At 37.1% G+C, this 26240-nt stretch overlaps 1 protein-coding gene across 5 annotated transcripts; it reads right to left on the minus strand.

The window, feature by feature from the left end:
* Nucleotides 1-6116: 6116 nt before the first annotated feature.
* Nucleotides 6117-24411, minus strand: LOC113309739 (nuclear-pore anchor-like). Of its 5 annotated transcripts, none has more exons than XM_026558283.1 (50): nucleotides 23931-24411; nucleotides 23686-23832; nucleotides 23354-23452; nucleotides 22930-23058; nucleotides 22742-22834; nucleotides 22561-22626; nucleotides 21302-21391; nucleotides 21126-21203; nucleotides 20917-21026; nucleotides 20306-20423; nucleotides 20125-20217; nucleotides 19233-19281; nucleotides 18794-18897; nucleotides 18629-18697; nucleotides 18325-18468; nucleotides 18115-18219; nucleotides 17825-17938; nucleotides 17646-17724; nucleotides 17447-17490; nucleotides 17282-17355; nucleotides 16846-16948; nucleotides 16638-16772; nucleotides 16461-16559; nucleotides 16347-16388; nucleotides 16193-16246; nucleotides 14798-14977; nucleotides 14619-14666; nucleotides 14215-14265; nucleotides 13188-13271; nucleotides 13038-13112; nucleotides 12756-12940; nucleotides 12563-12665; nucleotides 12249-12365; nucleotides 11638-11730; nucleotides 11096-11254; nucleotides 10955-11008; nucleotides 10754-10867; nucleotides 10596-10673; nucleotides 10338-10487; nucleotides 10180-10251; nucleotides 9696-9851; nucleotides 9529-9603; nucleotides 9347-9434; nucleotides 9162-9254; nucleotides 9010-9074; nucleotides 8813-8920; nucleotides 8604-8666; nucleotides 8245-8401; nucleotides 6655-8048; nucleotides 6117-6524 (listed from the first exon to the last, which is right to left on the minus strand). In XM_026558283.1, exons 1-50 carry the CDS (start codon nucleotides 24234-24236, stop codon nucleotides 6432-6434), a joined length of 6399 nt encoding a protein of 2132 aa, XP_026414068.1. In that variant the 5' UTR covers nucleotides 24237-24411; the 3' UTR covers nucleotides 6117-6431. The 5 variants fall into 5 exon arrangements, with proteins under 5 accessions (XP_026414068.1, XP_026414047.1, XP_026414054.1 ...); XM_026558262.1 differs by having other exon boundaries at nucleotides 13188-13274; XM_026558269.1 differs by having other exon boundaries at nucleotides 17447-17493.
* Nucleotides 24412-26240: the final 1829 nt, after the last annotated feature.

A 26240-nucleotide genomic window follows, 5' to 3' on the forward strand; every position in this document is an offset into this window, starting at 1 on the left:
TTATGTATCTCAAGTTCAAACATAAACCTAATAAAAGAAATTCACGGAAAGACGTTATGGACAGAAAATCCTCCTTGAACTTTCTAATGAAAAGAAGTGCAATTCTAAACAAAAGCAATTATATCCAAACCAATACTCAACTTCAAGGAGTTTTGAATTTCAAAAGAAATCAGAGATACATCGCCATGCCAAACTACAAACATAGTGATACAAAGCACAACCGCTAAGCTACAGAGATATATAATTTTTCCGGAAGATTTTTAGGACTTGGAGAATAACATAGAAGCATGAGACACACGACAAAAGCAAAACAGAACCCAAATCCATAGAGTTTAAAGGAGAAAACTAAGTGTTCAAATTACAAATTATAAAAGACTCCAACATAGAATTCCAAGAGAAAAAAATATCTATGATGATTATTAGTAATGGGAACAAAACCAAGTTTAAGATGATATCCTTAGAAGAAGCTCCATATGGTTAGAGGCGGACACACATATAGGCCAAAATCCAATACAGTTCTTAGTGTGGATGAGAAAAAAGGAGGGAGAACACCTTTAAGAGTAGCAATGCAGGATTTTCATGAAGCTTTAAATGTTTGCAATTTAATGCAGGCTCCAAGTACAGGATTGCAACATACATATGGTGTAATAATAGAGATGGTAATAAAAGAATAGTTTGCACATTGGATAGAGCTTTATTTAACCTAAAGTGGAGTGAGAAATATCCTGGTTGGAGTTATAAAGTTGGTGTGAGAAGTGTTTCAGATCACAGTCCATTATTTGGTTCTTGTGTGAATGTTCCAAAACCTAAAAATGTTCCATTCAGAGTGCTGAAAGTATGGTTAGAACATGAAGATTTCAAAAGACTAATTCAAGAAGTATGGGCTGAAGAAGTAAGAGGAAATCCAATGTTTGTTTTCATACAGAAGTTGAAGATAATGAAGATAAGAATCAAGGAATGGAATTGACAGGTTTTTGGTGATGTTAGAGTGAATTTGGTAAAGGCAGAGGAGGAGGTATTAAGTGCAACTACATTATCTGATCAGAATCCTAGTGATACTAGATTATTAAATAATTTGGTTGTAGCCAGAGGAAAGCAAGAAATGCTCACTCAGCAGCTTCATTCTATTTTACAATAAAAATCAAGGGAGAAGTGGTAAAAGATGGTGCTGCCAATACAAGTTTTTTCCATACTTCAATTAAGATAAGACAAGCTGCAAATGCTATAACTGAGTTGGAGGATGATAATGGCTCAATAGTTACAGATCATCAACAAATTGCACAAATTCTAGAACAACATTTTGAAGAGAAGTTAAATTTAAAAATGTTACTTTTGTTGATGGCATCTTTGATGCTATTCCAGAAGTAGTCACTTTAGAGGATAATATAATGCTGGAAGGAGTTCCCTCAGCTCAAGAAGTACAAAATGTTGTCTTTTCTCTAAATGCTCCTGGCCCTGATGGTTTTTCAGGATTTTTCTATAGATTTGCTTGGGAGATAATTGGTGAAGAACTAATCAAAGCCATTAAATATAGCTGGAGAAAAGGTTTAATACCAAGAGGACTAAACTCTAATTTTTTATTTCTGCTGCCAAAGGTTAAATGTGCTAGAAGACCCAATCAGTTCAAACCCATTGGACTTAGCAATTTCTGCTTTAAAACCTTTGCCAAAATCATGACAACAAGAATGTATGGAATGTTGGAAAAAATTGTTTCATTCCAACAAGGAGCATTTATTAAAGGTAGATGTATACAAGAACAAATTGTGTTGGCTTCAGAAATGATAAATGAGCTGGATACAAAAAGGAGAGGTGGTAATATAGGCTTAAAGCTGGATATCACTCAAGCCTATGATTCTCTGAGCTGGGAATTTCTTTTTGAGGTAATGAAGAAATTTGGTTTTTCTCAGAAATGTGTAAATTGGATTCATCAATTTTTCAAACCAGCTAAAATTTCAGTGCTAGTAAATGGTGGTCCTATGGGTTTTTTTTGAAGTTAGTAGGGGTTTGAGACAAGGTGACCCATTGTCTCCTATTTTGTTTGTCATGGCTGAAGATGTTTTGAGTAGAAGGATTACTCAAATGGTTGAAGAAAGAAAGATCATTCATATGGTCAATTACAGAGGTGTGCAGCCAACTCATATATTTTTTGTTGATGATGTTTTTTTGTTCTTTAATGGACATAAGAGAAATATTCAAACTGTTATGAAGCTTTTACAAGATTATCAATTATCTTCTGGGCAAGTGATTAATCAGCAAAAAAGTAAACTTTTTATTGGAGGAGTAATTGATCAAAGAAAACAACTACCAGCTAATGAGCTTCAAATGAATGTCTCTATATTACCAGAAAAATATTTAGGAGTTTTTTTAAAACCAGGAAGGGTGAAATCAAGTACAGTATGGGGAGTGGTTGAAATGTTACAAAACAGATTGGCAAGTTGGGTTGGGAAAATGCTATCTTTTATGGAAAGACTAACTCTGGGGAAGTCTATTTTGAGTATCATTCCTATATATAACATGTCAGTTTATAAATGGCCTTCAAGTGTGGTGAAATATGTATGGAACAGAATTAGTCGCTCATGTTCTGCAAAAATTAGAAATAAAAAACTAGGTTTGATTAGGGAAATCCAAAGGAGGTAGGGTGTAATATGAAAAGATTAAAGAAAAAAGACAACTCGATCAATCTTTTAAGAGAAACTTATGGATATGCAAAATATTTGATTAAAAAAGATCAGATTAAAAAATTTGAGAATCGACGAGAATTCTGGGTCGACTCATCATCGTCCAATCCTAAAAGCGACACGCACCTTAATCTTGTCGCTCCCCCTATTACCTGAAATTTATATTATATCATCCCAAGGTTCCCAACAACCTAATTTTCCTACGCTAGTAAATGTTTTATAACCCAAAACTTTGGAGCTCCAAAGATATACCGAGAGATTACTCAAATATTAATAATGAAATTCATCTAGCTTCAAAATAGATAATTAAAATAGATAAGATACTGAATAAACATTGATTCTATAAGATTAATTTGCTTAATTCTTCCATCATTATTCTCCCGTTTTCGGAAACAAGTTGCTTTTAAATCCTACACAAATTATTTTGCGACTTCTCTGTACGTTGCAAAAATCAGATTCCATTCTCCATAAATCAGCCACCTTGTATTACCCCATGTTCTAATATAGAACGATTAATTGGGGTATATCGAAAATAATTGGAGGATATTTTACTATTCATGTCGGCATGGTTTTTCAATGCCGGCAATTAAAATCGGCATGGTTTTTCCATGCCGACATGAACAGTAAAATATCCCCCAATTATTTCCGGTATACCCTAATTAATCCTTCCTAATATAACCTACAATGAAAATAGTTAGAACACCAATTATCTGATACCAGACGTATCTTTGGTTGGCCAAGTATATTCCAAGATTTACAGATATCTTGGATATATCTCAATAATTATTAATATATTTATTAGTTTGATATTTTATTAGTTAGGATAATTAGTTTCTTTATAAGTTTATCTTGTTTAGGAAAGTTCTAGACTCTAGGGTTTATGGTTGCATGCTATAAATAGCATTTTCTATTGTCATTTCAATTTAGCTGCGGCTCGCTGTTATTTGATTAATGAAACTGTTAAAGTTTGTTTGGTTAAACACCATTATTTGTCTCTTTTAACTCTTGGATTAGAGTCTTTGCTCCTGGATTGGAGTTTTTATCATCACTATTAAGGAGTGGATTCTCCTTGTCTTTTATCGCTTCCGCTTGTGTCATATCAGGTGGCATCAGAGCAGGTTTTCCTGCGTTGTTCATCTGTAAGGTCTAGAAGAATCAGTCGAGGATTCCTGTGATCTCTAGGTTTTTATCAAAAAAAGAAGAAAAAAATCGTTTAGCTAGTCATTCCCGTTTCCCAAAGTTTCATGTGCTCCAGGAGGTCCCAGGTTCGAGCCCACAATGGCGTAATATTGCAAGAATTAACATGGAAGGTAGAGTTAGCTTGCCCCCCTTATGACACAATCTCAGCCCCATCCGCTTCGGCTATCTTGGCTAGGTTACCCATGAGGCTCGCTGGTAAGCTAGCACGGCAACCTGTTCAATTAATGTAGTAGTATGTTGTTGAAGCTTAGCTTGTTAGTGTAATACTCTTTATCTAATAAATAAGATATTTATATAGTGATTGTTTAAAAAAAAAAATCGTTTCATCATCAAGTTGCATATTCCAGTTTGGATTCGTTTCATTTACGCCAATCAGTTGCTCATCAAAATATCTTGGTAAGATCTCTTACTGTTCACTTTTTGATGTTTTAGTATTTCACTTCTGACGTACTGGAAATCAAGAACCAAGCGGCGGACAAGGTGGCAAATGAGGCGGTAGAACACCAAAAGAACAATCCTACAAGTGCACAAACTAAAATTTGGGATAACTTGTGTCCAGTTTTCCTTACTAGCATCTATCTAGATGATAGGAGTGGAATCAAGTTTCCAAGAACAGTTAACATTGTAATTTGTAACTCAACTTTAATCTTAATGAATTCCTACCTTCAAAAAGAAAAAGAAAAAGAAAAAGTAGAAACTCAAAAATCAGTTCTTCAGTCGAAGTGAAAACCTGATTACGCCGAGATTAGAGATTGGTATAGTGGGTGGTGATCTTGGTATTTCATATAACCCCATCCCAATAAACACTAGGCCTGTTGATATCCAACTACCCGTTTTATATTCCTTTGCGTCCATTTTCTTTACAAGCCATATTCACGTGGGAACAGTTAAACTTCCAGTGACCATTAGTTCCATCAAAATTCAAGATGCAGGAACAACACTATACTTTTCGTAGTCAATATAATGGTGGAAGCTTTGGGTTATGATATGGATTGGTACCCTGTCCCGGATCAGATAAAATGGGACAACAACAACAACGAAGACGAAGTTACTTGTTTGGGTGTTCGCAAAATTCCTATAACAATCGATAAGTGTTACTCCGACAACATATTTTGTGAACTAGTTGATATTGACATTTGTGATGTTGTGTTGGATGTTTCGTGGTTGTTTGACGTTCGAGCAAGTTGTCATGACAACATTTGTGAATTCATTTGGGGAACAATCAAAGTGAAACTGATGCTGCGTAAACGACCGTCGAGAGAAGCAAGGGATGAAAATATTTCACAAACTGAATGAAGAGGGATTTTAAATTCCCAAAAGAAGACTACTGTCGCGAAAACTTCTTATGAGGATAATTTTCCTATTAGTTGTACTTGTACACCAACATTCGTGGGTTGCCGACAAGACATTGCATGGAAGTTGTTACGGGAGTTTCTTTGTTGTGGCAGTAACACGAAGCGACACCAACTATTAACTTGGCGTATGCATTTGAAGAATATTTTGAAGATGAATTTATTTGCAGAATGGCTGGTGATTCCGATGCATAACCCAAGGTCAAAGTTGTATAACTAGTGGCAGTTCCAAATTTCTCTCTACGATTTGTCATTTTTTGTGTAAACTCGAGTTTCGTCGCAGTGAGGGAACCTGATACGGAACCTATCTTTAGTTGGTCAAGTATATTCCAAGATTTATAGATATCTTGGATATATCTCATTATTTATTAAGATATTTATTAGTTTGATATTTTATTAGTTAGAACATTAGTTTCTTTATAAGTTTATCTTGTTTATTTGTTTAGGAAAGTTCAAGACTCTAGGGTTTATGATTGCAGGCTATAAATAGCCTTTTCAATTATCATTTCAATTTAGTTGTGGCTCGCTATTATTTGATTAATGAAACCATTATTTGTCTCATTTAACTCTTGGATTAGAGTCTTTGTTCCTGCATTGTTGCTTCCACTTGTGCCACATCATTATCTGACCAAGCCAAATGAGGTTTAGGGTAGGAGCAATTAGGAGACCATTGCTGTCGAATGCCAGGCCCTGTGCAAGGATCTCTTGGAAGAAACATGTTTAAATCGAAAAAGGCTAACAAACTGACACTAATACGAACCAGACATAATTTGCCTAGTTGCTTAATACTTGGTGATGGCAGCTCACTTCACAACTAAAAGTCACACAAGTACATGTAGTTCTCTAGAATGTGCTGGGTTATTTGTGAATCTGACGTGCTTAGATCAAAGAAGAAGCTTTTGTTTTATATACATCATCAGATGGTTTGCTTTTGTAGTTGAGCAAACCTATTTTTAGTTTCTCTTGTGTCTAGTTACTGACAACATAAACCTTATTATTGTTGCCAAGAATATATTACATACATGCTGATTCCGTTTTGTTTTCTTAGTAACAGTATTTAAACAACCGATACCCAATCACTTAACTGTATTGGATGAATGCCTGACAGACCTGACTAACTTGGACAGGATGCTGGATTAGACAACTCTGGCATGACCTAAGAGAAGGAAAATCAAAATGTAAAAGCGAAGTGACACTGAGCTCAGCTTTGTTCTTTGTCCTCCTGTGCTTGCACATTGCCACGTCCACCTCGTCCTCGAGCACGCACGCCACGACCACGAACAGTAGATAAGGTCTGTAACATAGACAATCTTTAGAGATTTCCAACTAGAAAGGAATGAACTTGAGCTGATTGAAAGACATTAGTTGCATGTTAGGTTCAAAAGATTTTATTTTATATTGGTCGATCAGGTTCAACAAATTACCCTGCCAGCACTAAGCACTGCTCTGCCCCGACCTCTAGTCACAGGAGAAGACGCGGCTCCAGCCTGTCTTACCACTCCAGCCTGTCTAAGCACAGCCCCACTTCTAGCTCTCTCATTCATGTTAATGATTCTAGCCGAGCTATTCCCAGATACACCTGGCAAATCCTCTTTTCCACCTTCAGGCTTCGGCGAGACAGACCCACCTGGCAAATCTTCCTTTCCACCTTCAGCCTTGGGTGAGACATTAGTGTTACCTTGTTTCGGATCGCCTAGGTTAACAGTTGGGGAAGATGAAGAGGTCTCAACCCCACCTGCTCCAAAAGAACCTTTAGGGCTATGCTCGATATCATCAACAGCTCCTTCCTCTTCATTACCGCTGTTAGACTTATCATTATCTTCAGCAGTCTCTTCCATTAACTCACCCATTTCATTTTTCTCATATAATAAGATTTCGGGAGAAACAGCCTCGGGAACCACCTCAGTGGTAGGTACAGCCTCCTCATCCTCTACGCCGGGAGCTATCACAGATTCGGCCAAACTCTCTTCTGCCTCGAAAATCATATCAAAACCACCGTCATTCTGGGGGTCAGCCAAATTAGAAGGCAACTCCCCCTCCTCTCTATCATTTTCAACTTCTGCGGCAAAGGGCTGCTGCTGAGGATCTTGCTCCTCGCCATCCCTCATACTTTCTTCAATATCCTCCTCTGTGTCTTGAACCTTATCATCCATCAACTCTTCTGACAAAGGATTTATCTCGTTCTGAGATTCACCTTCTAACAATGAATCCTTCACCTCTTCAGGAGCTGACTGTTCGATGGTAGCATCTCCGTAGTCCCTTTTAGAATCAATTGTCTCTTCGCCTGCAGCCGGCACAATGTCATCCTTTTCGGAATCAACAGGCTCTTCACAAGCAGTATCAACAGCATCATCTGTTTTGGTATCGACTCTCTCTTCAATTTCGGCAATGTTCTCGTTGAGACAATCAAAAACTTTTGACTTCTTCGGCATAGAGGAACCAGGCTCCTCTTTAATGTTACCCTCATCTGGTGTTCCAGATGAGGCCAATGAAGCTGGTCGTTTGCGAACTAACGTATGAATGGCGATGGTAGGAGCTAAATTTGCTTCAGGCTCACTATCATGTGAAGGCGTAACTACTTTTGAATCAGCATTATTAGAGGACGCTTCAACCTCGGACATCTCAACATCACCGCAAGCCCCCACTGGACGTGCAAGACGAGGTCGGACCAGCCTTCTTCCACCTTTACGGGATTCAACGTTGGGTTTGGAGATGGGTCTTTTTTCCCTATCATCTACTGGTCTAGTTTGTGAAGGCACTCCAGCCGTTTCTGCTCCAGTTGGGGCGCTCATAGCCTGAGGATGAACTTGCCTACCAGCTGCCATTTTGATTAAACAAACCATAGTAAATAAAATAACATTAACACAAAAACATAAACATAAACATAAACGAAAGATATACTGCTTGATTCCAACAAACATGCTTGGCAGGAGCCTCAACTCATGGCAATTGAATTTTTCAACGGAGAAGGCGCTGTAATTACCCAATTGCTGTTAATTTGGCCACAAAATTACCTGGAGAAGTTGTCACAGGTGGCACATCCACAGCAGGAGCCTCGTTAATAAGTGAATCTACTCCAACCTCTAAGTTCTTCACAGCTGCTTGATAAGAAGCCATGTGGTCATCCAAGACATTCTCAAGGGGCAGTTGGGACGCCGAAACTGTGGTGCTCTGCAATTCATTAACGAGAAATTAATAAATGAACTTGTTCTATTAAAATAATAACTACAGTGTAAGGAAGCAAAATGAGTTAGAAGACATGGTAAAACAACCAACTGATAACTGTCAGCTGGTTAAATCATATTAGTTGATAAGCCACTAAACACTAAAATCTTCAACAGAACTTCCTAAATAAAAGAAAGAGATAGTATACCTCTTGAAGTTGTTCTTTAGCTTTTTTGTACTTCTCAAGCTCATCCACCAATTTTTTTCTCTCCTACAGTAGCAAATGATGAATGCCAATAACCACGAGGAAAGACTAATACTCTCATTAAAATAACAAAAAAATGTGGACGAATAATGATTCAATTAGTGCTTCCATCGAAGTAAGCAAAAATAGAGAAGACATAGAAGGTATATAACCTGAGCAACATTTTTAACAAGACTTTCAACTGCCTTCTCGGTCCTGACACGCTTTATTTTCTCTTTCCTCACTTCTTCTCTTTCCTTGTCCAGAGTAGACATAAGTATCTACGAGGTAGTTCAAGTAACATCCAAGCGATAAGTAGGGAAAGAACAAAATATGCGAACAAAGAAAAGTAAGCAGGTGTTACTAAAACCTGTATCTTCATTTCCTTTTCTATCATTGCTTGATCATTAGCAGAATCCATCACAGGTCTCTTCCCTAAAAAAAAAATGTAATTCCACATTTAGCAGATCTAAAGTTTAAGACATCGCATTATGTTTTCAAATATATCAAAAGACAACATACCTTGCTTAGAGTCTTCCAACTGTTTCAAAAGTGATTGATTCTCATTAATCAACTCCTCCTTTTCTTTTGCCAAGGCATCAATAGGTCTCTTCCCTGTCAAACATAACATAATTTCAGTATTAGCAGAATTAATTTTAACAGTTTAAGACATCAAATTATGTTATCAAGTATCAGAAGACAAAAACCTTGTTTAGAGTCTTCCAACTGTTTCGAAAGAGATTGCTTCTCTTTAATCAGTTCTTCCTTTTCTTTTGTCCAGCCTTCGTTCCTCTTCTGTAGATCATGAAAGAGACACAAATGAGCTAAAATTATATGCTGGTTTTCTTATATAAACTCATATACATTCCAGACAACGGAAATTTTGCACCTTGTGGATAGTAAGCAATCTCCTGAGCTTGTCATGTTCCAGTTTCAGCTTGTCAAGTTCCATTCTAAGTTTGGCCTGCATCGGAAACTCGGGTTATAATATGGTTACAAGATTTCTATGAAGAGTGCATCAAATAACCCCACATAATAGAAGTAGGTTGTGAGTACCTCAATCTGAAGACTATCATTAGTTCTCATCTCCTTTTCATTTAGTTCAGATCTGCTGTTTGCCAAGTCATGTTCCAACCGAGCTATGATATCTTGCTTTTCAGCAACAAGCCTTTTACTTTCCACCAGCTCTGCTTCTTTCTCTCTTAGTTTTACCTGGACCATCATTAGATTTAGAAATATACAACGTACGAATTATGTTTCATAGGTTAAGCATCATATTTCTTTCATGGTAAGACAAAACAATGTAAAAGAAATTATTGAGAAAAACTAAACTGGATATGGAATATATCATTTATAAAGAAGGTACTAGCTATATATTTTAATCTGTTCAAAACACATTATACCCAAAAAGAAAATATATTTTCAGCCTCTTTCCTTTATTTTCTCCAATGTCATGATCTAGCATAAAATACCCCTGAACACATGGTAATACAGTGGACGCAGTATGCAAACCAAAGCCACTGGTGGAAAATCTAATTACCTGGATCTTCTGAAAGCCATCCTTCGCCCGTTCGTACTCCTCCAAATCAATATTCTTCCCCTTCTCGAGTAGCTAACAATAGAGGAAGCAATCATGATTTTTAAAAAAAAAATGTTCAGGTGAAGTTCAACCAACTGCCATTGAGCAGTTAAGTTTACCTCCAAAAGCCGCTTCTCCAAGTTAGCTTTCTCTATCTTTTGCATTTCAATTTCTTTCTGGTTGGACTCAACTGTAATTTGCTTCTCCCTCAGCAGGGTTTCCAAATGTTCAGCCTCAATTCTAGCCTTTCGAGTTATTTCACGCAATTTCTGTTTGTAAACAAGTAATGTATTAGATAGCGATAAAATGGATAAGCACAACTCTCACAAAAATGATAGCACCACATTTAATAACAAGTTGAGTTTCTCCATGCCAACCTGACATTCCTCAAAGTTGTTCTTGTTTTCCTCTCTAAGTTGAATATTGCTTTCCCGGAGCAAATTTATCTCTCTGACCTGTGCCAAAGACAGAAAAGTGGATTATTGACATACAAGAGCATTCAGTCGACTAACGTTCCAAAAGAAAAAGTTATTACCTGAATCTGAAGGGACTTGAACTCTTCATCGCTAAATATCAATGACCTAGAATTGGCACGTTCCAACTGAAGCAACGATTGAGCCGTCTCAGATGCTTTCAAGGCAGACTCAAGCTGTATGTAATGGAAAAGGTTCGATTAGCGACAGTGAGTAAAGTTTCTGAACATAGACTAGCAGAATAACTGTGTACGTTGATATACCTGAGACCGCAGTCTTAGATTTTCTTGCTTTAACAATGAAATCTCTGTTTCCGCCTGCAGACAATAGGAAATTTATAACTAAAGCCAACAGAAAGCTTCCATATATTAATGACACAAGATGGACGGGAAGTGAAGACATACTATTTCTTTCGACCGCCGGAGATAATGGACTACACTTTGTAGGTCAAGATCACCGTGTTGAGCTGAATCTGTGCTTCCGGAAGATCCACCGAAACAACTTCGCTCTTTTTCAGCCACTTTAATGTGTAAAGCCTCCAGGTGATTATGCAGTATCTTGTTCTAAAGAGGGACGTGGGGATGGAAAAGCAAATAAGATAACTTCTGAGAAGCAATCATCAAGATAAGTGGATGTAACATGAAAAGCAAATAATTGAAATTCTGATAACAAAAACATCTAAAGACTTGTGAATTTAAATTTTAATAACAATGCAAATCTGGAAAAAGTATTAGCCAGCAATTACACATTTGACCTAAAAAGGCATTCAGGAAAACAACTAGGTTGTTGAAAGATTTTAATTGAGTGTCTCAGCTTCGAAGAGAAGTTGTCAACCTGGATTCTGGTACAAGAAAGAATTCCCAAGTTTCCCCTTTTTTTATTTAGCAGACACGACACAGAACACATGGAGAGAGTGGAATATTTATAAATAAAACTGATAAACTACCTGTTCATTAATTTCAGCGTAATTCTTCTCGCTTTCATTCTTTAATTGCTCCAATACTGCTTTCTCTGTTTCCCAGGTTGCTCTAAGTATGTCCTGCACAGAAGTAGCAAAAGTTTAAAACAAATCAAGTATAGAGCCCATCGTCCGCTCGATAAATTCAGAAACTAATGATTAAATCAAATCGATAGTTAACCCATGCCCCAATGAAGCAAATAACCGAGTATACAAGAGGGTGACATCTTCCTATGAAATTTATAGGAATTCAAAAAGCACAAACTAGTAAAGAAGCCAATGAAAAACCTTCAGAATAAAAGAAAATACCACCATGTATAATTTCCAGATTGTAGTGCAACAGATACCGAATGGGCATGACTATGGACTACAAATAATATATTTATCAGAAGATTTCTAACTAATTAAAAACTTCAACAAGAACCAAAATTAGACGACGGCTGTACCGTTGTGTAAAACATTTGGTTTTTTCTTAAAGTACAGAATAGTTAAACCAAAACGATTAATATGAAATACATCAACAACATTGCAAGTTAACCACCAATCCAGTTCACTGCACATGAAAATAAAAGAAACTTTATTAAGTGAAAGGAAATTACAATTTCATTCTTACGGGCATCTGCCAATTTCCGCAAATCAGATGCTTCCAGTTGCAGTGAGCCCAAGGCCTGTGATGTTGTTGTCAGCTCTTGAATTGTATCAGACTGCAGAATAACCTGCAAGATGTACACAGATTAGCTGATCAGATTTTTAAGATACTGAAACTCAGCACCTCTCCAAAAGCTGTATGGTGTCTTAAAAGGTCCATCTGTTGTGGATAACATAGACCTTGCCGACTGATAATATAAGGTCCTCATGATAGAAAGAAAACAAATTAACGTGTGTATATGTACATATACATAACAACCGGTACCTGTCTTTCATAGTTATTCTGAGCATTCCGCCATCGTTCATTCTCTTTCCCCAAATCTTCTTTTAACGAGGATAACTGAAGTTCCATCGCCATCATTTTAGAGCTACAACACAACAAAATAATATCATATCCAGGAAAAGCATTTCAGTGCATAAAACGACTAAGAACATGAAACACTAGGAAAATTTCTCACGTTTTTAAGGATATATCTTCCTTGAGATTACTAATTTCAGCTAATGCAGCATCAAGTGCTTCTTCTTTCCCTGTGACGGCATTGACAACTTCTTTGGATTTTGAAACACAATCATTTTCAAGTTCAGAGACCCTTTCTCTCAGTGAGACAATTTCAGCTTCCAACGACTTTTTTAGCTTCTCAGTCTGTAAAAAATAAATTTTAAGGACCGCCGATACAAAAGAACATGATTTAATAAACAAAAGGTACCTCCAACAGATCTCCAGAAACGAGAAAGATTACCTCAGCCTTAAATTTCTCATGTGCGGATTCTATTTGCTTCAAGGCAGCTTCGTTAACTTGTGCTATGCTTTTATACTGCAACAAGAGTCAAAACATGTAAGCCCCATATGCAATAATACAGAATGTCAGTAATATTTCTAACTAACACACCTGAAGCATGTGCTCTTTGTTAACTTGGGCTTCTTCTTTGAGTCTTCCCATTTCTTGTTTTGCTTTGAGCAGGTCAACTGGCTCCTGCTGCAAGTTTTAGTGGATGTTAACAAAAGTTATTTTCAGAAAACTGCTGACAAGTCAAAATCTGTATGAACATCAGTTAACAACTATCATAATCGTAAAAGTACAAACATATGTTTACCACAAAACACACCCTACACCTACAGAGACAGATGCAAACAACCACGAGCACAGCATTGCATCTTTGATCCCTCTAGAGAAAACATCCCCACGGCAATGGACGGCGTTCTCACTAACACCATTCCTCTTTCCTCTGTCAGTGAAATATTATGAACTGCATATTCTACCCATTACCCAGTTTTACCTAGCAACAGTTTTCTTGAGTACAGATAGTCGGCTACTTCTGCTAGAAATAGAAATACTTCCTATATGAGTCCAAATGCCCTGGTCTTATATACCATAATAAGAGCGTAGACATCCTAACTTGTCCGAGAGAAAAGAGTATATACACGGTTCAAAAAATCCATGAAGAAAAAGAAAAGTTAATTACTAAACTAGTAGTACGCATTTAGATAAAGCAGCACCTGAAAAAGAATATAGGGCCTAATTCATTAACAACACTACAGCCACAAAAAGACCACACTCCACATTTTAGTTCTTAAATGACCGTACACATGCATTAAATCAAACTTATTCAACATATTCCCGGATTTCTTGCCTGGATTTAGAAACCTATAACACGTGATAGAAGTCAAACGCATAGTTTGCAATTCAAGAAATATGTTGTTACTAAAAGGTTTCAAATCATCTTGGCAAAGAGTATATAGCTTTGAGACACAATTATCAGATAACATAAAACAGCAATTCTGATGTACTACTAAACAAAAAACTCATCAAACTAAAAACTCATCATTTGCCAGAGCATCTCAATTTGAGTGAAGCCATCAAAAAGAGAACATTCCTGTAAGGAAACACATCCAGGGACAGCATAAGAAGCACTTACCTCACTTGTTGAGGAATTAGAAGGATCAGAACTCCGATCCATCTCAAGTTCCTATTTGCAGAGAAACATTAAAATAAGAATTCAGTAATAATTCATTCAATAGTTTCAAAAGAGACAGAACAAATAACATGATAGCAATCTAAACAGATTTAAAAAATAATACAAAGATCTGTTATCATAACCCTCAACACCAAGAAAAGTTAGAGAGTAAGATAGTTTATTTTCAAACACCAACCTAAAGAGAATGGTCAGATGTATCCTTTTCATGTCAAAAAGATAAGCATCAGAAACACTAAAAGAGAGAAAGAGAGAGAGAGAGAGAGAGAGAGAGAGAGATAAAATTCGCGATCATAAACCTCTAATACAGTATAAACGTGGAGTTACTATAACACATTTAAAAGTACCTTATTTTGAGTAGATTTAAGACTTGCTTCCAAATTTGAGCACCTAGCCTGATAAAAGACCAGCGGCAGATATTTAGGTAAAGTACCATGTGACCAACAACAGGCTATCCAATGTGTTTCATTCTTGGATGTAGAGTAGAAAGTAGACTAAGAGCCTTGTCTATAAAATAAAGACTCACCTCAGCTACCGCTGCCCTAGCCTCAGCCGCAGCAACAGCATGCAATGCATCAGCCAATTGTTTTCCTATTTCCTCGACCTGTCTCATTGCGTGTTTTATTGTCTGTTCCCTGTCAAGTGTAAGACTCCGAACATTATCCCGTTCATCTTGAAGTTCTCTCTTAGCTTCAGCCCATTCCCTCTGCACATAAGCAAGTACCCATTTGAGTGCTACCCATTTGAGTGCTACACTACTAAAATATCTAATACAGTTGTAACTAGAAGAGAACAGTGTGAAATTTATTTGACAGAAGTAGCATTCATGAATCGCTACAATGGGCACATGGAAGAAGCTACTACAAGAATTGATCACATAGATATATAAATTGTGTCTCGGTCACGAAGATCAATCATGATTCATCCCAGTACTTTGTGATTAAAGAGGCGAAGCAAAGTGGCATGTTCGGCCAATATGACATGCAGCTGCAACAAGAGCGTACACGGATTGTGCCTTGTGAAAGGGTGTGCTGTAAACATCAGTAGTTATAAGATCTGAGAGGCGAAGCAAAGAGGCATGTTCGGCCAATATGACATGCAGCTGCAACAAGAGCGTACACAGATTGCGCCTTGTGAAAGGGTGTGCTATAAACATCTGTAGTTATAAGATCTGAGACTTTTCTGGGATGAACACCACACAGGATAAATTATCCCAAACTATATAAATATCTTATTATATTGCCACCAGAACATCCCTCTATGATGGCATAGTGGCAGAAAGTCCCAACACTTTAAGATGTAATCAGGAATTTTTCTCTAAGCCTCAATAGATAACACTATTCAGAGACTTAATATATAAAATAGTTGACTTGTAGAGGCGGATAAAATGCAAGCCCACTAGAGAAGACAATTAATCTAGCATTTCCATATACATGCTATTCTTCAATGAGTACATCAATATTGCACCAATCACCACTACAATCATTAATGTGTTTGAACAGAGGCCACCAAAAAAGACTCATCTTTCTGACAAGGATAGCGAATTAGAAGACAATATGGGTTTTCCACAACCTTGGGAATTCAATAAAAAGCTTTTTTACTGTTTGAAATACTGAAACTAACAGGGTATCACAATTGACAGAATCCTAATCATTAGAAGACCTTTTACAATCAATAACAATTAGTAACATTTATGTTCACAAACTGGAAAATATAAGCAGTTCCCGAAATCAACCAAAAAAAAAATTTACTGTTTGAAATACTAAAACTAACAGGGTATCACAATTGACAGAATCCTAATCATTAGAAGACCTTTTACAATCAATAACAATTAGTAACATTTATGTTCACAAACTGGAAAATATAAGCAGTTCCCAAAATCAACCAAAAAAAATTATTAACCTATAGATGGAGAACAAACCTCAGCACGGTTTAACTGCTCCTCCTGCCTTCTTCTTTCCATTGATCTAGCTTCCTGCATTTCCAGATGAAATGCAACCCAATATGAAGTAGGAAATCTAGGAGACAGGAATTACTGAAAAGAAGCACCAATTAGGAATGAGAATGAGACATACCTCACGGACTTCCTCTGCACTCTGAATAGTATCCAAACTTGCCTGTATGAAAGATTATATATTAGATCAAGATCAAAGAAACACAAGTTAGTTAGGTATGCAGCCACTTCCCACCTGAAGACGGTGAACTCTCTCTGACAACCTAAGCACTTCCTCAGAAGCTCTTTTCTCAGAATTTAACAACATTTCCTTTTCATGCTTCAAGATGGACACCTATCAAGAAACACGAAGACTCAACAATGAGAACAGCGAGAAAACTGGGCTGAGAAGAGTCAAACGGAAAATACTCACGTCCATAGTTAACTTTCGTGAAAGCTCCTCCGAGGCATTCACAGAATCAGAACTGTCACGTAGCTTCCGTTGATATTCAACAATCAGTTGAGAGAACTCAATATTTCTAGCTTTAACTGAAATGGTTTCATCTCTCTGGCATATTTAAACATAACATCAGCACACACACACACAGACGCACACACACACAACATAGGTCAGAGATTACCTGATGATCAAACTCTTTCATAAAATTATCGAGTCTGTCTCGCGCGAAGTTCACTTCCATGGCTAACTTATCACGCTCAAGCCCTATTGATATAATCTCACTCCTGAGCTTGTAAAAGACAATATGCGTCATGAATAGTCGAAAAGTGAATGTTGGAAGGAAGAATAAAAAAAAAAGAATCAAAGTTGAGCTGTTGAAAACGAAAACTTATCCAGAAAGATTAATTTAAACAGACATCGATAACTAAATTAAGAAAGAAACAAAAATACAGATTCCAGGTCCACAAAAATGTCTATCACATTCTAAATGCCTTCCCAGAAGATGGCCATCGGTTTCCTCCTTAGGCTTGCTATTAGAACTGATAACTGCCTTCTTTTTATGTATTTCCACTTCAAAAACAACATAGCAGATGAATGCAACTAGTAACGATATTTACCTAGATTTAGCCATCTCTACTTCAAGATGTCTAGCACGTTGAAGAGCTTGCTCGTGTGCTTTCTTACTAGCCTCCTGCAAAATATTATTTTTTCTGAAACTTCAAGAGAAGCTCATTCGAATAAACTTTGCCTAGCAGTGGGATGTGGGATTTCACTGGACATACCTGAGAACCTTCGAAGAGTAGCATAAGGTCTTTTCTTCCATGTTCTGCTACAACCAACGCACAGAATTAGAAAGCGAACATAACCAATATACTGAATAATACATTTTTCCGCAATAATAATGCAACAAATATTAACGAATGCGCTGAAAAAAAACCAATATAAGAACCACACATGAGCTTGCGGATGGCGCCATCATACCTAGAACTGCCCCAGCAGAATGAGGCTGTGTGTCGTGCCGCTTCTGTTCCTCTTCATATAATCTTTTATACAATGCAACCTATTAAAATGAAGAGATCCGTAAAAACCAGATGAATGTGTATACATACAAGGAACCAGCATTTGCAGAAGAACTGGTTGGCTACAAATAAAAAACTTACAGAGTTGTGAAGTGACTCTATCATGTTTCCTTGCTCCTCCACCCTTTTCAAGACAGTAGTAACCTTGGATGCAGCGTCATCAGCCTGTTTACGTAACTCCATTTCAAACCTCTCCTGAAACAGCACCAGCAGGCGTCCAAATCATATGCTTCGACAAAATCAATTGTTTTTTATTTCATCTTTCAAATGACCCAAAAGACAAAAGTACACCAGACCATTAATAAAACAGCCTGAACAAATTAAAGTATACACTGACAACACTACTGAGAATCAGGATGAGTTGGAGTTACCTTTAACTCCGCATCTCTTGTATCATTCTGATCAGAGAGATTGCGTACAAGACTTCGGAGCTGTACATTCTGCTCAACCAGCCCTGTTATATCCTTGAAGGTCAACTGCAGAATTTCGTATCAACATACAAAACTTAACAAGGATTACAGTCATTTGATAAAGAAGAACCAGAAAATGAAATGACGGTCTTAAACCCGAATAGCACTCACCAAGCGTTCCGAAATAACCTTTTCAACATCAGAATCAAAAGTCATCTCCATCGATGTGCTGGTAACATAGTCGTCGGGATCCATATGGCTTGTAGACCCACAACGTAGTTGAATATCTCGGCATTCCTTGAGAAGAACAGTCACCTGTAGCAACACATGTGTAAAGTTAGCAAGATTTCAAAACAATATCTTTTACTATGGTTCAAAAACTAGAATCCACACTCAAATGAACAAAAGACAATCAGGAGTGAACACGCAATATACAGAATTAGCCAGTATACACAGGAGTGGCAAGTTGATTTACCTGTTTCTGAAGGTCAGCAATTTCTTTCTGTGCTGTATTATATTCACGCTCCTGTCTCCTAAGGTCAGCCTGGGAACAGAATGTTCATAAAAACAAACAGATGCCACACGAGCTTCGTTTATAAAGGACTTACAATTTTTAAGTAGCCATCTTTCGAAGTTTTACCTTCAAATTTCGAATGGTGCCCTCAATATTAACCTGTTCCGAGAGCGACTGCTGCAACTTTTGATTCATCTTAGAATATGCTTCAACCATTCTTTCATGTTCAGCTGCGGTAAAAAGTGTTGCAGTTTAGCATTCATTTGACTGAAAAAGATCTACTCATTGAAAGCCTTTCTCCTACTGTTATCCCTTTTTGACACTGGTTATCTTATTAAAGACTAATGACATATTATTATATTCCCCAACTTAGTTCATATGACCTTCATCAGATAAAGACTCATTGGGTATCCAATCCAGTTCAAAGATCAGCCAACCGCAATGAGGTTTAGCATATCCTGCTGACATACCCATCTTCGTAGCATAAAAGATAGCACCCTCATTACTAATGTGACATTTTAAGAGCCGTTTTTGAGAAATCGATAAATTATAGCAATATACATACCTCGTTCGTCCAAAATGATTTCAGCTTTCTCCTCAATTTCAAACAACACCTGCAAACACATTGAACGGAACCGGTGATATTTTCAAAAAGGGTTCAATGTTAATATCAAAAAGAACACATTAAACGGAACCGATGATATTTTCAAAAAGGGTTCAATGTTAATATCAAAAAGAACACGGCATTGCTCATAATTAATAGCTATTTCTACAGTTGTACTGGACAAAATGAAAGCACGATAAATTATGAAAAGATCTAACTTCCAAGATAATCAAGAAATGGCTTGTGCTGAACCAGAACAGCAAACGTACTATGTCACTACTATATAATAAGACCAGAATGAGAGCTTATTAAAAAACAATCGCAGGAAGACATCAAGGACCAGACTAATAAAGTATTTCTACTTATTACAAATGTTATCGTTTTAAGTATCCAATATCTTTCAGCTACAAATAAGAGTAAAACCTCCCAAAGCCCAAAACATGATAATAGAATTTAATCTGTACAATCCACCAAATCAGAGAAACCAAATGCATAAAACTGAAATCACTATCCCATCAGCTAAAACTGTTCTTGTTCCTTCTACGAGTAAGTTCCACTATCTTTTCAAATTAATCATATAATCATATATATGTGGGTGTGTGGAAGTACGTGTGTGTGCGCAAGACCACTCTTCTTACTTCTCCACAGTAAGTTCAATATATTATATATTTAGGTTAAATTACTTAAATATATTGTGTATGCCGTGTACCCGTTTCAGTTATCACCTCACAGTATCGAATTGGGGACACGAGACCGATGCCTTGTCTGTGTCGGTGTTACAGACAGCTTCTAACAGTTAAACTTAACTGAAGTGCTGAAGAAAATAGACTAGAGTAAATTACAGGATCATTACCTTTTCCAAAACAGCTTGCGATTGCTTTCGTCCTAGCCTTTCATGTTGTAATGCATCGCTGGCCTCTTGATACTTCTCATACATTTTAGCTAGCTGTGGCAATCACACAATAACATGATTTTGACAAACGGATTAAAACAAAAAAAAATAATATGAAACTTGCAGATGAGAACACCCTTACACTCCATCCGTCGCGCAAAAGTGATGCCGCCAATGCCGTTCCTGAAATGCCTGCTGGGATTTTAGGGACGATCATACTGTTATCCCCACTTCTCTCATCCTCCATCCCACATATCAGTCTGCGAACCAACAAAACAATTAACCACCACATACGGATTACTAGAATTAAATGGCAAGACCGACACCAGTAAGACCCAAACTAGCACCTAGGTCCCTAGAAAGATGTACACAGATTCTTATTTTCAGAGACACAGACTTCACCTTCCGTTGTAAATTCCAACTCATCCAAGAAAAAACACACAAGATTACCCGAAGAACATACCAATGCATAAATAGGCTTTGATAACCGGATTATAATGGTAATAAGATGCCTGGAATATCATACGTTCATCAACTATGCCTAAACAATAATTCAAAAAACTAAAAGTCTAAGGTACATAATCCTCTGACTGTAGATGCCTACGCAGCTACAACATAAATGATACCTCAACCAGGCCCCAAGCCATTTCATATCAGGTGATCGTAACTGCAGAACTATAGAACCAGGGTGTTCTAGGGAACACCCGATCAACAACATGAAGTAAGCATGTACCCGTCACAAACTAGACATACCTTTCATCACCATAACTGCTGAATGGAACAAGACTCAACTCGCCAGATTTCCTATTACTTTCAATTTCTGCTTCACACTTTTCAAGTTTATCTTTCAAGTTGTTTGCTTCCTAGAGCACAGGGATCACAATAACAGAAAAAAGAGAAAAGAAGTTAGGTAGACAGATTCTCTATTACCTAAGAGATAGACCTAAGAAATTGAATAGTACCTTTTCAATCTCATTTCTTGTGGCTACTTCCTTCTCAAGCTTCTCTTTATAACCATTTTCAACTTGATCCAAATGTGTCTGAACACCAATTCATAGCAAAAAAAGGCACCACATGTGAATACTAAATTACCGTCAATATCTGATAACTAATAGAAATATATAACAAATATTCCCACCTCCAATGCCCTGATCACACCCTCTAGCTCCCCTGCCTTTGTTGACCATTCCTCAGAACTCTCTTTATAGAGTTCAACCAGCTTTGTAACCTTCATATATGCAAAAGTAAAATAGCACGCATGACCACCATTACAACTGGATTCAAGGGCATATCCAGAGACAAAGTTGAAATAATAATACATTTAGTAGTATCAACAATGACGCAAACACCAATATAAAAAATGTAATTTGAAGTTCAAAAATATCAGACGATATCTCTTAGAAACACTAGAATATTGCAACATGGCTACCAGCACTTGCACCAAAAACATAAAACAAGGACTAACTTTTGGCGCTGTAATTCATCGTATTTGCCTATTCAAAAATACATCTATAGCCACAAAAAGTTCGCCCTCTACGGATCAACAATATCAGGCTCTTCTTTCGCTGCTGATTTCTGCAAGACTTCTCAGTTCCAAGCTCTAGAATCCTGACTTCAGAATATGATGATTTATAGGCTGTGATGGTGAGAGAGAAAATCGGCCTATGTTCAAAATAAGGGTTTAACACCTTTATAGGTTGGCTAAGACTTGATAGAGTTCTGTTAACCTATTCAATCAAGTTACAATAATCTTTCTATATTCACCAGAAAATTTGAGATGCATTCAAGTTTAGTAAGTAAATGTAGAACATTCAAAATGGAACTTTCATTATATAATATAGCGGGTTACATATAAGCAAGTAGAGGTGTTAGAAACAACATGGTGCTGAACCCGGAAAATCAAGTTTTCAGAACGGATTACATATAAGCAAGGACAGGTGTTAGAAACAACATGATGCTGAACCCGGCACATCGAGTTTTTTAGATATGAAATAAACAGGGATTGCCAAACTTTCATTGCACGGTCTGGTTCATTTTCCAGGCAACATCCTGTTTTCTGACATGAGCAAGGTAATTAATATTAATATTTACCTATATTTCTGCCCAGGCCTAAACATTCATATGACTTCTGGATCCAGTAAATCAAACTACCGTCAGAAACACATAACTGAAACAAAAGATACACTGAATGCAGCAGACGAAGGAAGAATCAATAGGACAGGAACAAACACAGAGTACTCTCAAACCTTACCCAAAGGTGAATGCGGAAAATTTCAAAATCCACATGAGTATTATAGCAACATTTATTATGCATATCCTATTTCATGTTAAAAGAGGAAGTGTAACTTAGTGTATACATTTCTCTAAAGACGGCACGAATACTCTGGTGGGACTTACCGTTGACATTTCAGCAGAGTAGCGCTCCTCATTCACAGCAGCAGCATCTTTGCATGAACATAATTCCTTCATGATAAATAAGATTGCCAATAATAAATAACCCAGGTCGGGATGCAAACTATCAGGGGTGTTTCAAACAATTTTCATGCATTAAGTCAAAAAAAATTTAAAAAAAAATAACCTCTTGCATTGATGTTAAACTCATTTCAAGCACCCTCACTCTTTCTTCATTCCACTTTAATGATCTAGAGCACTCATCATATTCCCTTTGAACCTGAGACGTAGTAATAAAGTTGTTAGACACGTCGCGCTATGAAGAAAAAGTATCTGAAAAACTGAGAGCTTTGAAGAAAGATAAAGAACAATTACATTGGCAAGCTTGGAGGAAATCTGGGAGTCATGTTCGTTATGCGATCGGCGTAGCTCATTCAGGCTGTTTACCATGGCTGTTAACTCGTCATTAAGCCAAACACTGTGCCTCTCAGTCAATTCTTTCTCCTGCCACAAGGAACACTACAGATTAGGCATTTAAATCATGAGATGCAACATAAACACTCTTGCAGACAAAAAGTTGGAAGCTTAAATGACTACGCAAGTTATCCAGCATTTAGCATGACGAAATGATAAGCTTTTGAAAACAACAGAGCCATAATACGAACTTCGAAATGGAGACAGATCTATTACACATATACAAAGGAAAGTAACTTCCACTGGAAGAAAGCTTCTTTCAATGTTTCACTCTCAAAATGGAAAGAAGAAAAAAGTTTGTAAATGGAATACAAATTAAAGTCACCTGTGATAAACGAGCTACCGCTGCATTAGAACGTGCTATTTCCGCTTCGATGTCATGAATGCGAGCTTCTCTTTGAGAACCATTGTCTGTAAGATTCACCTTCAACAATGACACATGGGATGAAATTTAGACAAGAATGACGCACTATTCATTGCCAACATTTAAGACTGGACGGTTGTGTTATGCATAAGATCAGAAAGAGAAAACCACCCAGTGAAAATCATTCTACCGAAAATGCATAGCAATTTCATTAATGGCATTCCTCCTAGTGCTATACAGAGAAACACGGCAAGTCCAGGCGGAAAAGATAAATTAAAAAACTACACACGTACAATTTTTTCCAGATATATCTTTAAAGTGGAATTCTTCTCCGTAATCTCCGCATCTCTTTGTTCGATCAATTCAAGTAACTGTCTATTAGACTTGTGAAGCTCAGAAACTTCAATGGATAATCTCTCAACGTCTCCATCTCTACCAATCTAAATATACAAAAAAAAAATAGACTTAAAACAATACACAATATCAAACCCTAAAAACCATAAATCACACATGAAACCTAAAAACGAAAATAACTTACAGATTTAAGATGAAGTTGGTGTTTCTGAGACTGAAGTTCGGCAACATCAGAAATGTGTTGTTCAAGTGTAACAGCCAGTTGTTCCTTCTCCCCTTCAAGTTTGGCAAAATCAGAAGTAAGAGAAACATATTTTTGTTCAAGAAGTGAACAAGTTTGTTCAGCGGTTATCGATGAAGCATCAGCTTGTGCTTTTAGTGTCTCGATTTGTCTATAAAGATCTTTGATATACGAATCTGCCTTATCGACAACCACAGAAACATCGTTAGAACACCGAAAGAATTCCTCATCCGTGAGGAATAACGGCATCCTGCTCGTATTAACGCAAAACCCTAATCAAAGCAGCAAAACCCTAAAACGAGATTTAACAGAGAAAGAGAGAACCAAATATGAAAAAGGACTAAAGGAGTATTCGATAGAAGACGGGAGGGGAAGCGGGGACGAGAAACTAGAGTACTCTCCTGCCTTCAACGTTTTGTTTTTGTTGTAGAGGGGAAAATAGTTTGGGGCCCAATTATATAAGAATGGACCAAATTTATAGAAGTAACCTGTTATAGGGGCCGATGAAATTATTAGAGGGGATAATATAATATATAGGACAAAAAAGGGTCATTAGATAGTAATTTCAAAAATTCCTTATCAAATTTTTTTTGAAGCAAATCGTAGCTCATTACATCCAACGATAACTTATGTTTTTGGTTTTTCGAGACCAACCCTGATTAAATACAATCGTAACTCACATTTTTGGTTTTTGGAACCAACCGTAACTCACCAAATCCAACAGTAACTAGTTACGTTTGGCTTTTTAAAACGAAGAAGCCAACCGGCTTCTGAAAACCAAAAAGCCAACCGTAACTGGTTCTGAAATCGTTTTTTTCAAACTTGATTGAGAAAAAACATACTTCGATCTCATTTGCAATAGATTTTTTTTTTGAAGCATGAAATTCATTAATAAACTAAAGGGTTATTACATGTGGATATCCGATATCCGGAGATTCGAATATAGTTGGACAGGAAAGCCAGGATATTACAATAACAACACAGTGAAGGAAAAGGTGAATATCAATCTTCGGATTTGAATTGCAGCCGAGGTGGATGTTGTAGTTGGTGAGATGGATCTGGATGAGGTTGTCGATGGTCCGTAGGCCTTCGACGAATGCTTTCCACAAGAAAAGCTGAGTTTTTGATGGACATAGGTGAGTCCATGAGAACGTGACTGTTGGTGAGATGCAATTGATCCAATAACTTGTATTCCGGCCTTTGTATTCAGATGTTGTGGAGTACTGCCTACTCGATATCTATGACTGTAAACCTCCTTGTTTTTCAGCTTTATCCATGACTTGAACTTGAGGTTTTATCTTCGAATGTGGCTTGAAGTAATGTCCAACATCTACCCTTGATGGATTTAGTACTAAAGAACTAGAAAAGCTATTACAACGGTTACAAAAACTGAAACCTAGATACATGAAGAATTACAACTATTAAGTTACTACTGCTAGTAAGATACTAGAAATACTAACTTGAAAAAGGACTGAAGAAATTTAAAAAGGGGAAAAACAACTTTGCTGGAACAGTAAAAAGTAATGAAACTAACAAAAAAATGTTAGGAAGGTGTCGATTCACCGGCCCAATCTCATACCAAATAGGCTTTATGTTTGCTGCTGTGATACAACGTAACGAAGAAGTTGAGAACCATTCCTGGGATTGCAGCAATGTTTCCAACAATTGGAGAAGCTGAATATGCTGCTTGGTGTTACTTCGGTCAAGACTCACCGTTGACCTTGGATATATGTGATTAATTGGAGTGCAAACAGCGAAATTGTGAATCCATCTGAAGTTGGTAACTGAAATTCTATGTCTGAGTATCCCGCTTATAGGTGCAGAAGAGTTGACTGCTGATACATGAGATCATGATGCTATTTTCTTTGATTGCATAGCCTAGACTCAATACTGTTATGCCAGAGACAAGATAGATAAAACCAGTTCAAAAATAGCCTTCATAGGCCTCCGATCAGGAAAAACTACAACGAAATCTCCAAAACCTTGGAAGAAAAAACAACTAACAAAAGTACTCAATCAAACCTTAGCAAACAAATCCAAATTCAAAACCATATTAAGCAAGGAAACACAAGGACACAAGGAATAAAGATTGGTATGCCAGAATAGCAAGCAATATACCCAAATGATTTGGAAGGGCCGGTGAATCGATGATTTAGCCGATGAGATCTGCTAAATCCATGGCGGTTGGTGATGATGATGGTGAAGATTGAGTGGGTTAGGGTTTATTTTCTCTGTGTTCTTCGATAGACAGAT

This window comes from Papaver somniferum, chromosome 1, assembly GCF_003573695.1.
Source record: "Papaver somniferum cultivar HN1 chromosome 1, ASM357369v1, whole genome shotgun sequence".
NCBI classification, from domain to species: domain Eukaryota; kingdom Viridiplantae; phylum Streptophyta; class Magnoliopsida; order Ranunculales; family Papaveraceae; genus Papaver; species Papaver somniferum.